Genomic DNA, 13719 nt, shown 5'->3' with positions numbered 1-13719 from the left:
CAAAGAAAAAATATCAACAAAAGACGCTTATAATAATCAATACTAGCTTCAAAATCACATTTCCATTTCAAGATTTTGCATTTTTGATTGAATCGTATCACTACGCGTATTTGACAGTAATGAGAAAAAGCCTAAAAATTCAAATGGGCATGTTTTGTGACTCACTCTGAGGCAGTGAACAGTTGGCTGCTGTTAGTGGCCAGGCCGTTGATGGGACTGTCGTGTCCCCGGACCTCGCCGAGGGGTGCAAGTGAGTCGGCGTGCCAGAGGCGCAGCAGTCCTCCTCTGCAACCGCTGAGCAGCATTGGAGAGCCTGGCACCACGCCCAGAGCGCTAACCCAGTCTGCCTGTGTGCTGACAGACTGCTAGAAGAAACAACAGAGTTTGTTCTGTATCTTGGATCATACTGTAGTTTTTAAAGTTTTTTAAACTTTAAGATGGTATCAGCGTACCTGTAGCAGTTGTTTACCGGCTAAGTCCCACTTCTTGATGTAGTAGTCTCTAGAGCCGCTGTAGAAAACATCTCTGTGCACTGCAAGAGATTCCACGCCGTCCTGATGAGCCGGATCAAACGTATGGCTGGAGCTGATGCTACCCTGAGCACCTTCTGCCACCTCAAACATCTGGAGAAACCAACTGTTTATTGCATACATGCAGAAATGGGAATGTAATTACAGTTAGTGTGTTTATTTGTCTCTTACTTTAATATGATGGTCTTTGGAGCCAGTGAGGACAACATCCTGTCCATTGCCTAATTTATCAACAGTCAGACACATGACAGGTCCCAAATGGCCAGTCAGCTTCCCCGTGGACACAAACCTAGACAAAGAAGAAAGTAGATGAGATTAATTCTGTTCTTTCTGGAGGGTTTGTATGACAAAAACTCTGATCAGTGTTTGAACTTACTTGCGGAGGTCCCACATGCGCACAGCATTGCCGGCGGCAGCGTAGAGGAACGTGCCGGAAGGGTTGAGAGCGATCTGGTTGATCTGGCTCTCTCCTGGAGGGATGGATAAACTCCTGGCAGAGGAACAGACATCCCCTGAACCCACCTGGCCTGATGACCTGACATCCAGAAAAATACAAAATCCTTATTAGGGACGTTATGCTTAGACAATGTTAGGCTGAAGATGTCAGGAGATGTAATTGTGCTCTTACGTGAGAGTGCGGATACACTTGGCAGAGTCTCGTATGTCCCAGACTTTGATGTAAGCGGTAGAAACAGTGAAGACGAGACTAGAAGTGTACCTGAAATATAACCACAAAAACATATTTATCAAGAGCACCCCATGTACTGCTACTATATACTACAATTACTGCTATTAAACTTGTGCTATTGCTGCACACTTGTACCTGACTGAGACAACACTGCTGGGGTGATCTGCCAGAGACATGATCTCCTGACCCGTCACCAGGTTCCAGACTTTACACGTACGGTCTGAGAACATGCACACGAAGCACATGTTAGAGAACAGACAAAAAAATAATACTACGTTTTGCAAACAATTATCGTTTTTTTACCTTTGGACCCTGTGAAGAGCAGATCATCTGTGGCGTCTACGCAGAGAACAGGTTTGGTGTGCCCCTCCGCTACATAGACACACTGAAGTTTGGCCCCGCGGCTGTTCTTCGGGGCCGTCACAGGGTTGATAACACCTCTGCAACACACACGACATGATAAAAGCTATACCTAGTGACTGGTACTACTACAGTACAGTTGATGTGATGCATAAAAACTACCAGCAAATTTCTATTTAAAAAGAAGAGGCCCAATAGATTTCTGAAGATGAACTTAAATTAGGATGAACATTACCTATGGCTTTCAAATACAGATGACTCCTCCAACCTGAATAAGAAAACAGTAACATAAAAAATAAGCCAATTATAATATAAATTTCTGTTATGTACAATAAATAATCAAAAATATATATCATAAAAAATTCCTGAATATAGGAATATGCTAATTATTTCATCAAGTTTTCATGCTGGACACAAGATGTCTCCTACTTCACTGCTTTATAAATGACTTTAATGTTATATGTCATATACAGTATACGCTTCATCCAGTAACAGTTGACATGAACATGAATTTAATCTTTTTTTTGTATTCTCAAAAGTTTTCTCAAAGTTTTGAATGATGCTATAACTAACAATATGTCATATTCTTTGACATGGGGGTCTTGAGTCATAGTGCTCACACAGCTGAGAGGACTTGAGGACATATGCAGGTCAAAGAAAAACATGACGATGGTATTTTTCACTTACGGTGATTTGTGGTCGCTGCTTTTAGTTTTAACCTCTGCTGTGCTGAGCGGAGGTATGTGTGTGGGTGCTGGTATGTGTGTGGGTGCTGGGATGTGTGTCGGTGCTGGGATGTGCGTCGGTGCTGGGATGTGCGTCGGTGCTGGGATGTGCGTCGCTGTAGGTCCTTTATCTTGCACTCTCCTTCGGCTGAGGGGCGAGCGCTCCAGTTGCCTCCTCTCGGTCCCTGTAGGTGACCTGGATCCAGAACTACAGAAAGTCAAAGAGACAGGAGTTATTTTGTACTTTGGTACTGTAATGAATAATGTAATGAATGTCTCTGCATTGCCTTGCAACCAACAAGCTCAAGCAGTAATTTAGAGCTACAGTACTGAATGATGACCATGAACTAAATAAATAGTCAACATGTCAGACAGAGAGGTATCTTATCTTCTGCCACTGAGGAACGCTGCTTTAAACACTCACATGCCAGCTGGCCTGGCAGCCAGTGCAGATGGGGAAGCAGTTTGTTCGCGGTCAGGGGTTTGACCAAGCGCGTGACCCTGCATGTCTGCTGGCCCTTCCAGACGGTCTGAGAGGGGCAGCAGAGGGGCCGAGAAGTCTCCGGTGGGAGATTCACAGGACAGATCCCCACTGCTGGCATACAACAGCTCCATCTGGGTGGTGGTCCGCCTGCGAGCCTGAGGGACCAGAATAGTTTGGCTCAATATTCAGCTGACTCACAAGTCAATGGACAAGTCAGTAATGATTCCAAGTCCTATAAATAATTACTGAGGAATGGAAAAAGTTGTAGTTACAGAAAGAAAAGTGTATATACAGTGTATAATGATGCAGAGCACAGTACCTTGCCTCTCGGTCTGGATTCACCACATAACTTCATTAGATCTGATGCCAGTGTGCTGAAACAAAGTGAGGGATTATTAATCAGTTACACCCAACTAACATGCTAACATGCTTATGCTCCAGATACTCCAATACCATTATTTTCTTCCCAATCTTGATACCTGAACCTTGAGCATGGTCCAATACAGAGTATTATGATGTGCATTTTAAAGAATGCCTTTGTTGCTTTGGATTGGTTAGTATTAGGGTAAAAATATCAGGGTAACCTAAGAAGGGTTGGTCATCGCCTCACCATCCTAGGGGAATAAATGGGAATTCTGGAAAGTAACAGGGTCCTGTTTCGAGGCTAATATTACATGGTGGCGGATCGGTGAACAGACGTATATACTCGCTGATACCCGATCCCGCATTTTAAGCAGTATCAGAGACATACTGACATAATACATAATGTAAGGAAAAATAAAAACATTTTAGCCAGCAAGCAGCTCTGATAAAGGCAGAACATATAGTGCTGCCTACCACTTCCCACTGTAAATTATATTATTATTATCATTATTTTGTCATTTTAGGGAGGCCTTTTAATAAGCCACACGGGTTATTGTCTCACATGATGTACGTATTAGTTCTATCATCAAGTGTCCATGTTTTAATTGCACAACTAAATTAAATTACATTGTTTCTGTATTAAACCAGACAGTTTAGAACATGGATGGATGCTTTTGTATTATACACTCTATCCGTAGCCGACGTTTTTAGCAACGCTGACATTCCCACACACACACACACCCATGGTCCACCCACACAGGTGTTTTCACTTACAGCATGTAGCCGGTGTAGACTTCTGCAGTAAGAAGGCGGCTGTGTGGGTGTGTACAGACTGTGTTTGACATCTCCCTCCTGTTTGTTTTGGCTCACATGTTCCGACTAGACAACGTGCAACTTAATAAAGTTTTTTTTTTTATGTACATGCAGTTTGGTAACATCTCATTTCTCTACTTGAGAGGCTTGCCTGATGAGCTATGAGCCGAGGATGCAAAGGTACATCCACAGAGGAAGTCTTTTTGGGACCGTGGCGCGTCAGTGGACAGACGATGCAGCTGTGCCACACATCGTATCTAATTGACATCTCAGATGGGAGGGAGTAAGATGCAAGGACAGGAGGCGAGGAAAGGAATTGAGGATGTGCGAGCTGAGAAATGAGAGGAGGGGCAAGTAACTCCCAGGTCTGCCAAACGTCAGCCTGAGCAGGGGTCTGATTATGTAGAATTAAAAACACCTGTGTGCATTAGCTGTGTACTGCGTGGACCTTACAGCACAGGTGTAATTAATAACACTAACGATGGCTTGTCCCACTTAAGCGTCCCAGTAAGCCAGCAAGACACTGGACGCAGCCATAGTTAATATTATTACATAGTTATATTTACACCTGTGCTTTTGAAATATGACACTTAAAAACAAGCTGCCCATTCTTATGCACATTTCTGTTGATTGTAAATAAAACAAGTCTGCTGTGTGTCTGGATTTACCTGCCCTCCGTGGCTGGACTCGGGGTGGACTCGTCGCTACTGCTGTCATCTCCATTCTCTGTAAAATACATATAAATTACAACACATAGTGATAGATATAATATGACTTCTCACTTAATTTGCAAAGCATGTGTGTTTCTTTTCCTAAATGTTCCAGTATATTTGCTATAAAGCTAAATATAATACAGCACAACAATGATAATGGCTTCAGCAGTTCATAACAAGGTCAGGGGTCACCAGGTTTAGTTTTACATAAAGGGAGACAATCAGGGGTCATTAGTGTAATGCGACTGGAAGCTACAGCGCTGGAGTATTTGTCCTGTGTAAAGGAAGAATGGAGAAAGCATGAGAGATACAGGAAGACACAATCACAGAAATGCAAACACACAAACTGCCGTATACTCGCGACTTCAGCTTTGAGTCTTACTGCTGTTTAGTTTTAGAGACGACAACCTGAGTAAGTGGGACTTGCTAGCAGGTGGGGTGACGAGGGAAACTTAACACATCATGCACGTCACGGCAGAGTTACTTCAACTGGTTAGTTTTTAAAACGGAGGACCGAGTGTTGATGCACACTACAAGATTTCTGAATCTAGTTTAGAACTACAGTTACTGCACAACATACTACATCTTATGTTGAGTATTTATATATTATTTTTAAGTAAAGGGAACAACAAAAACAAAGGTCGCCCAACTAAATATGTATGAAGTTTTTGGCAAAACAAAAGATTAAAATGCACTTATGAGTTGACAAATTCTTTCATCTTTTAGTTAAATTCCATATTTGCTTCTAATGCGGGGTACATTTTGTGGAAATCTTGTTGTGTGCATGTGCCACGCTCTCTCAAACACAGCCACATTGCTATGCATCTCGTACTCACCTGGTGACAGGTAACCTAACTCTGAGTTCACACCAAACACAACAAACAAAGAAAACAAACAAATCAAAATCCAACCCAAAGATGAGAAAGGGGCTACTCTTTATTTTACAGGCCTGCTTTTTGTTTCAATGACTTTTTTTGTTTTCTCTTATAATGAATATTCTAATGACAAAGTATCAATACACAGAAAAGAGAGGCCTGCAAAATTTAAATGTAGCCATGTGGTGAGGGAAATGATGATTAAAAAAGGCGATTGTGCTGGACATGCTCAGAGCGGCATCGACTCGTTGGCGTTTCCCACCTTGCAGGGCGCTGCCCAGCAGAGCGTCCAGTTCCGGGTTGATCTCAGCTTTCTCCTTCAGCATGTGGAACAGCAGCTGGTTCTGGGTGGCGCTGTTGATCTCCGTCTGCTTCAGCCTGCCCTCCATCACCTTCAGCTGGGAATCCTTCTGAGACGCCTGCAGACCCTGACAATGACCACACAGCAGACGGGTTATCACTCGAGATGCAGCAATGAATCTCGTTTTAATTGTTTGTGTATCTCATAAACAGGCAAACCCAATGAGGCCTCGGTCTTTACCTTTAGTAGTCTATGTTGTTGTAATTACTTCCACTTCTTCATTTGTTCTTTGCTTCTGGGTTCCTCACTGGACCAATTAGGTTTCATCAAATCTAATCTTATCTAATCTAATTGAAACTTAATTCAATCACGCTGCTCCATTTAAAGTCTCATTGAATTCGATCTTATAAAAGGAGCCGTGGCCATGAGAACAAAATCACGATGAGTAGACAAGTTGTATACAAGTTGCCAAAACAACCATGGCAACCGTAAGAGCAATCACATTACAATCCAGTTCGCAGTCCATTTAGTTTGAAAGAACATTCTGGGGGTGGGGTTGGGTGACTTTTATAGAGATAAAAAATGGGGTTTATCAGGTTAAATAAGTTGTTTCCAGAATAAAACAGAAACCTTACTTTACCTGTTGTCAGTACATGAAAGCAAACAAAGACACACTAATGACATTAAGACTCAAATAACATTAAGAAAACAAGGGCAGTAGGTACCTTATTGATGGCCATAGTTATGAGATGGTCCAGAAGGAAGCGGGCCTCGGATAAATTACAGGAGCTGATCACCGCGGTAACATCCACTGTGTCTCCTTCCTCCTGCAGCCCAGAGCAATAACACATCCAATAAAGAGCCCCTGTAAGAAACTCACAGGACAATGTATTCGACCATAATGTATCTTGCACCATTTTTAAAAGGAATATTTTGGGAAATGCCCTCACTCACTTTCTTACCAAGAATTAGACGAGAAGATTGATACCACTCATGTATCTGTGTGTTTAATATAAGGCAACCACCAGCGACCGGTTAGCTTAGCTTAGCACAAAGACTGGAAACAGGGGGAAACAGCTAGCCGGGTTCTGTCCAGACGTAACAGAATCCGCCTACTAGCACCTCTAAAGTACCACACAAATTAGTTCTTAGTTAGTAGCCAAATATTTACTCCCAGTAACTGCCAGGTGTGACTGAACCATCCGACAAAGCTAACCTTAGCCTGCTAATTTAGACAAAGAATGGAGTAAAATAGGCGAAGGGATATGGTTGACGCTGCGAGCATGACGTTTGATTAAAATATTGTTTAATGACATACCTTACCTAATAAAATGTTCATGCCAATAGCCAAAATGATTAAATAATGTCAGTAAGGTTAGCTTAATCTGATATTTTCATTTCTTCTTTCTCCTGCCTCGAACGTTAGCTACTACAGCTATTGAGGGTACAGTGATTGGGCAGCAGCACTTGTTTCCTAGCAACCAAATTACACATTACTAAAGTCGTAACTAGCTAACTCTTAAGTTTTAATGGTGCAACCCCATTTTGTAATTCACTAGTTTGAAACTAGCTTGTAGTTAGCAACCCAACCCTGAGCCTGCACTGTTTCAACACAGAGGTGTGTGTGTGTGTGTGTGTGTGTGTGAAGCAACATGGAGCATTGGGGACTGCCCACACAGTTATTAACAACAACATTATAACAGTGCTCCCAATGTTAACTCATTAGTGAGTGTAGCCCTCACTACATACACAGGTTAGCACCAGTGACAGCAGCCATTTGGAAGCCTCTCGGACAAACAGGCATCTGATACAAACGGCTACGGTACATTTCCACAATTTTTCAATGAAATGTCGCATTTCATCGATAGTGACAGCTGAAGAGTGACAGGAAATGGTGGAGGGAGAGAGGGGATGGCACGCAGGAAAGGGCCACAGGTCGGAGTTGAACCCATGGCCACGGCAGCAAGGACTCGGTACATGGTCGCTCCACTGTTGTTACTTTTGATTGCTCATTATTTAAGCTCAATAATATTTCATTAGGAACTATTTATGGAGCACCATGAGAGTGTGACAGAGTAAACGTGCCACATGAGGCCACGCAGCACAAATGTTCTTCAAATAACACATTTGTAAAATTACCTTTATGAACTGCTGTTCGGCGTGCATCATTAGGCTGGTGGACCTGAAAGTTTCTGGCTGTATTAATGGGCTGCACTGCCAGTCTTGTTTTATTGAGCCATTGTTATTCTGACAAATAAGCACTTAATGCTTATTTGTCTAAGTAGGGTACCAAAAAGCTGTCAGTAGTGCCGACCTGTGCAATTATTTCTCAATTGTTTACCTGAGGGCTACAATCCAGTACAGGCATAGTGAGACACATCACTGTGCTTGCTTCCCAGCTGTGTTTATAAATGCACATTCACTGTCTTGATTGCAACAGTTTATGAAGTACTTTGAAAACTCAAAATATGGTATAATGTCCATAGAAAGAACTTTCTCTTTATCCTAATTTCCCTTCAACAACAAAGCGTTACCCCTACCAAGTAATAAGATTCCTCACCTTGGCCTCCTCCATCTGCATGATGTTGGCCTGGCAGTCGGCGATGCTGTCGTTGATATAGTCGATGTTGGCGCTCAGAGACTCCAGCTCCTCATTCAGGGAGGCCAGGGAGCGGTCGGCGTCTGCACCCTCCACTGCCACCTTCTCTCTCTTTCTGGACACTCGCTCCCTCCGCCTGGTCAGCTCTTCCCGTTGCTAAAGCAGGGAACAAGAGAGGAAGGAATATACAGTAAGGGACAAACAAGCCAGTTCATGTAGGATTTAACACATTTTACAAGACAAGAATTTAAAATTTCAGTTTCACAGGCAAATACAAAAAACAACCCACAATTTCTTCTCTTCTTGCTTTATTTTTTCTTGAATCTGATTATGTTATGTGTCACCTTTAGCAGTCTGTTCATATCTGTCTCCATGTTAGAGATGGTCATCCTCTGCATGATGATGTCAGTGACACGTCTCTCCAGTGTCTGCCATTTGGCCCTGGCTGTCCTGCTGAGGTAGGTACTTCCCATCCGCACTGGAGAACTCCTGAGGAGAAAGACGTGGCTCTTTTAGAAACTCTTAAAAACACACAAACAACCTCAGCACACATAAACACGCTCAGATGCAGTACCTGGCTCCATTGGATGGGGACGCTCCAGAGGTGTGCATTCTCCCTGGGGTGGCTCTGTGTGGCGGCTCCTCGGGTAAGCTCACCTTCCTGCTCACCTTCCCGGACACGGGCCTCACCTGCCGCCTAAGGGCTGTCACCTGATACAGGTCAAAGAAGAGAGAGTTTATTTTGCATTATAGAGTGAAACAAAAGCAGATGTAAACCTTGTGATACTATCCATACTCTCTGCAGTGTGACTGTGTGTGTTTGTGTGTCACCTCTTCATTCTTCCTGCGAAGAATCAGCTCCTGTTGTCTTTTCTGGGCCTCCATCTGCTTCAGTTGGTGCTGTAAGAAGAAATGAATGTTAAGTCATCTACAGTGGGAAAGTGAAGGGTTGGTAAACTATGACTTTGAGTATGTAAGTCATGACAAGAATAAAAAAAAAAAACAGAAATATATATTACATTTACCTTTGAAACACAATCATAATTGAACTTTGAGAGCGCTAACTATGACGTATAGAATATTTTTTTACACATATCAGCCTAAAAACCTTGACTTTAGGTGGGTTTACCCTTGACTTTATCTTTGCTTATCTGTAAAATAAACCAAAAAGAAGTACTCTGACAAATAATATGTAGACACGTGAGGTTTCCTCTCACCTCAGCTCTGCGCTGGTCTTTCTTCAGAGAGGCGATCTCCCTGTTCCTCCTGCACTCTGTGGCTCTGTTTCTCTCCTGCTGCTCCTTCATCTGACGCATCAGCACCACCTGGTGGAGCATAGCAGGAGAGGATCAGCACTGAAACAAGGCAAGTGTTAAAGAAAAAGTGAAAGAAAAAAGCCCACAACCTATCCCTTTACCTTGGTCTTCTTCATCTCATTCACATCCATCTGGAGTTTCTTGAGCTGCTTCTCGTACTGCGACTGGTTCTTGAGCAGGCGGGCGTGCTCCTTCTGGGCTGACTGCAGCTTCTGCAGCTCCTTGTTCATGGAGCTCAGCTTCCTCTCATACTCCACTTTGATCCTCTTGGCCTTCTCCTCCGTACCAGACTCCACTGAACCTGGAGATGAAGAAGAAAACCATGAAAGAACAGTCCTTTATTTGTTTTTTTTCTTTTAGAAGGTACCAATTTTAAGGCCCGTCACAGAAGTCAAGTATCTGTTTTCATGTGTCTCTCACCCATATTATGCAGCACCTTGTCCCTCTCCAGCTGCGTGTCTTTGATCTTGTTCTGCAGCATCATCAGCTTCTGCTCGTACTGCTGTTTGAGAGTGTGCAGGCGCCGCTGGCTGTTCTCCAGCTCGTCTATCAGCTTCTGCTTGATGGCGATCTCGCAGGTGATGTTGGCCAGGTCGGCCTGGACGTTTTCTGCCGCACAAACGCATCATTACACCTCGACGGCCACTTCCGTTTTTAACACCAGCTATGACCACAGAAAAAAGGCTGCGCATAACGACTTGTCTTGCTACGGCTAACTGTACCTTTCTCCTCCAGTTCTTCAGAGTCAGACTCGTCAGACGTCTCATCTCCCGCCATGTCGGAGTCCTCTTCCTCTCCGTCTGCATCCTCGACTTCTTCGTGGTCGCTGGCCTCCTGGCAACACGTAAGCACAAGCATGGAGATGACAAAACACACTAATAAACGTGCAATAAACATCTTTAAACAGCGATTTAGACGGCCAGTTAGTGATTCTCCACCTACCACTTCTGCCTCCTCGTTGACTCGCTCCTGCTCGTTGTCTGGCACTTCCTCTTTGACAACACTGAAAGAAGAGTAGACTGTTAGCCAGCTGCTGACCAAGACACAGTTCTTGTAGATACTGTAGGTCAGATTTGGAAGGAACTGCAATTCAAATTACAACAACGATGGGTAAATTGCACATGCAAACGATTATATCGTTCACTCAATCATTTAATCAGATCAGGAGCAGTTGTGGAATCAGTGTTGATTAATGGATGATTTCGCTCTGATTGCACGGGGGGACAACGTTAATGATTAATAGACACTGGGAAAGACAGAACGATTAACCGATCATGAAAAGTTATTACCATCCACACTGCAAACTGATTTCATTTCAAGAAGGGCTGCCACACACAACTAAGATCTGTTGACCAAATACTTCCATCATTTTCAAAGTCCAATTTTTTTAAGTTTGAAACACTACTTATGATGAGATTTGATCAACATCTTGCCATGTGCAGTGAAGAGGAAAAAAGAGACAAAACAAAGGGTTAAGGGGAAGAGGTGAGAGCTGGTTAAAATATCTGCTTCCCTCCAGGAGTGTAAACCACCTGTAGGTGCAGAAGAAGTTAGAGATTAGTTACTCTGGGAACTTAGAGAGGGGGATTTTGGGGTTCGGACCCAGGTCAACAATGAAACCCTGCCAATTACTTGGTGCATTTCAATCCGAGCACTAAGGGACATGATCTGCACCACTGGTAATTGAACTAGTTTCAGATTTGACCCAGTCCAGGATGGGGTCTAGCAAACCTGGCGTGTTCAACCGGCGTGTGGTGGTGATTCTCTTCGCATCGCCTTAGTCTTCGGAGAGACAGAGAGAGGGGCGGAAGGTGGGAGGGATGGGGGTAAGGATGGTGAGGTGTGGAGGAGGTGGTAGAGGGGTGCAGAACAGGCCGGCAGAAGTTGGGGCAAGTGCGGGAATGTTATGAGACAGGAGAAAGACAGAGAGTGAGAGAGCAGCGAGAAAGACCGGGTGAGTGCAGGGGCTCTCACATACAACTTGTGTTCATATGATGAATCCTACTTATGGCGACACATGATTAAATCCCTCTCTCCGAATGTGCAGATTTCAAGCTGGCACTCACAAGTATAGAAAGACACAGACATATTATACAAACACTCACAACAAAAGGGTAAATGATCATTGTGCTACAGCGCGCCAAAGCACCCATCATCATTAATAGCTTGTCTCAATCCTGCCTCCATAAAAAGAACATCAGGGTGTAAAGTGCTAATGCAGGAAGCCAGGAGATAATTACCAACAGCACACCAGGCTGCACACCCTCGCCATGGCAACAGACAGACATCAAGACTCTCTTTTCAGGTTCTTTGCAACAAAAAGCAACAAATCCCATACCATACCTCTTCTTCTTCTTTTTCTCCTTCTTCTTGAGCTTCTCCAGGTCCTTCTTGGCCATCTCGATGACGTCGCTGGCCTCCTTCTCGGGGGCGAGGAGGGCGGAGGAGAAGGAGCTGGGCCCGCCGTACAGCGAGGAGCGCGTGGAGGCCCGGGACAAAGTCTTCCTGAGATTCTCGCTCACGGCCTCGCTTTCAAGAAGTTTAGCTCTGAGAGACGATGATGATTGAATGATTAAATGAAAAAAGAACAATAACACACATTTGGGTTTGAAATCCTGCTGTCTTGTTTGTTCATTCGCTGTACGAGTATGGCTTGTAGACACTTATTCCTGTGCACACTTACTTAAACATTACTGAACAGTTGCAGTATGTGGAATCTATTTAACAATTATTTATATCTACAATTGCTATTGCCGCCACTGATTAAATGGTTAAGTGGTTTGGAAAAGCTGCTGATTAAATAATAATACTAAAATACTACAATCAAAACAAAGACGTGGTCAGTACCAACCTGAGCTCCTCAATTTCTTTAATGTAGTTCTGAATCATGTTCCCGATCTCTTCACTGCCTTCACCTGCAAGCAGAGGCATTACTTTAGCTTTAATATGGATTTATGTCGACTTGTCAGGAGCAGTGGTGGAGAAGATGATAAAGGTCACATATAACAACAACTACTCTCTATTAGTCTCTGAGAACCAGCTCATTTTTCATCTAGTGCCATCAGCAGGTAAAAATATGAATTCATCAGATACTTTTTACAACTAAAAACACATAAAGATGATGATGTTACCATCAGGCTCCGCTGTACTTTGTGTTTAGAGCTAACTAGCAAATGTTAGCATGTTAACAAGCTAAACGAAAATCTTGAACCTTATAAACATCAGCGTGTTTGCAAGATAAGAATATACAACGAACTACCTGTCTCATCACTTTGTCTAAAATGTCATAATACAAGCTAAGAACATAGTAAAATAGGCTAAAAAATGATTTATCTAAAATTAAAAAAAGGAAAATCTAAATAAATACAAAAAAATAATAATTAAAAAATAACTAAATACATAATCCTGTCACAGTTCCCACCTGCTTTAGCCAGGGCCTGGTTGGCCTGGTCACTGAGGATGTGTGTGAGTCTGGCTCTCTGGGCGTCGATGGTCTCCTGCATGGCCTTCACTCTCACCCTGAGGTTGTTGTTCTCCGTCTGCAGCATGGAGTTCTCATGGACCAGGTCGTTGATTCCCTCCATGCCATCTTCCCCAACCATACGCTTCCCCTGGGCAATTAAGATTAATATCAGGAAATATTATTTCCTCTTTTTATCTCTTATCCCATCTACCAGCCTCTCTCCTTTCCTCCTGCTTTCTTACCGTCCTGTATTCCATCAGCTCCATCTGCAGTCGCGCTATCTCCGTCCTCAGGGCGCTGATCTGCTGACTGGCTTTGTCCTGGTTCACCACCACCTTGTTCTTAATGTTTCGGGCTCTGTTGGCGTACTTCAGAGTGTTCAAGGTCTCCATGAAGTCCCGGTCTGACGGGCTGATACAGGCGATCATCATCGTTTGACTGGAGAACGCACAAATGAAGAATGGTGATCAATCCCCTTCGATTATGATG

At 43.5% G+C, this 13719-nt stretch overlaps 1 protein-coding gene across 4 annotated transcripts in view; it reads right to left on the bottom strand.

Moving 5' to 3' along the window:
• Window positions 1-13719, bottom strand: part of LOC127358606 (kinesin-like protein KIF21A) — a 37269-nt gene that overhangs the window by 3001 nt on the left and 20549 nt on the right. Inside the window, exons 8-36 of one of the 4 annotated variants that reach the window (XM_051391817.1) lie at window positions 13473-13668; window positions 13189-13378; window positions 12619-12682; window positions 12111-12314; window positions 11499-11549; window positions 10710-10770; window positions 10490-10601; window positions 10188-10376; window positions 9869-10068; window positions 9669-9776; window positions 9283-9351; window positions 9026-9162; window positions 8796-8940; window positions 8413-8607; window positions 6578-6679; window positions 5814-5979; window positions 5513-5533; window positions 4632-4689; window positions 3107-3161; window positions 2728-2942; window positions 2266-2511; window positions 1814-1846; window positions 1522-1658; window positions 1354-1438; window positions 1159-1248; window positions 907-1065; window positions 702-819; window positions 453-623; window positions 166-365 (exon numbers count right to left, since the gene is read on the bottom strand). In XM_051391817.1, the coding sequence (XP_051247777.1) occupies window positions 166-365; window positions 453-623; window positions 702-819; window positions 907-1065; window positions 1159-1248; window positions 1354-1438; window positions 1522-1658; window positions 1814-1846; window positions 2266-2511; window positions 2728-2942; window positions 3107-3161; window positions 4632-4689; window positions 5513-5533; window positions 5814-5979; window positions 6578-6679; window positions 8413-8607; window positions 8796-8940; window positions 9026-9162; window positions 9283-9351; window positions 9669-9776; window positions 9869-10068; window positions 10188-10376; window positions 10490-10601; window positions 10710-10770; window positions 11499-11549; window positions 12111-12314; window positions 12619-12682; window positions 13189-13378; window positions 13473-13668 (3777 nt within the window). The remainder of the gene's footprint in view (window positions 1-165; window positions 366-452; window positions 624-701; window positions 820-906; window positions 1066-1158; window positions 1249-1353; window positions 1439-1521; window positions 1659-1813; window positions 1847-2265; window positions 2512-2727; window positions 2943-3106; window positions 3162-4631; window positions 4690-5512; window positions 5534-5813; window positions 5980-6577; window positions 6680-8412; window positions 8608-8795; window positions 8941-9025; window positions 9163-9282; window positions 9352-9668; window positions 9777-9868; window positions 10069-10187; window positions 10377-10489; window positions 10602-10709; window positions 10771-11498; window positions 11550-12110; window positions 12315-12618; window positions 12683-13188; window positions 13379-13472; window positions 13669-13719) is intronic. The other 3 variants (XM_051391818.1, XM_051391819.1, XM_051391820.1) reach the window with 3 other exon arrangements.

This window comes from Dicentrarchus labrax, unplaced genomic scaffold, assembly GCF_905237075.1.
Source record: "Dicentrarchus labrax unplaced genomic scaffold, dlabrax2021, whole genome shotgun sequence".
NCBI lineage: Eukaryota > Metazoa > Chordata > Actinopteri > Moronidae > Dicentrarchus > Dicentrarchus labrax.
This window is presented reverse-complemented; position numbering and strand designations above follow the sequence as displayed.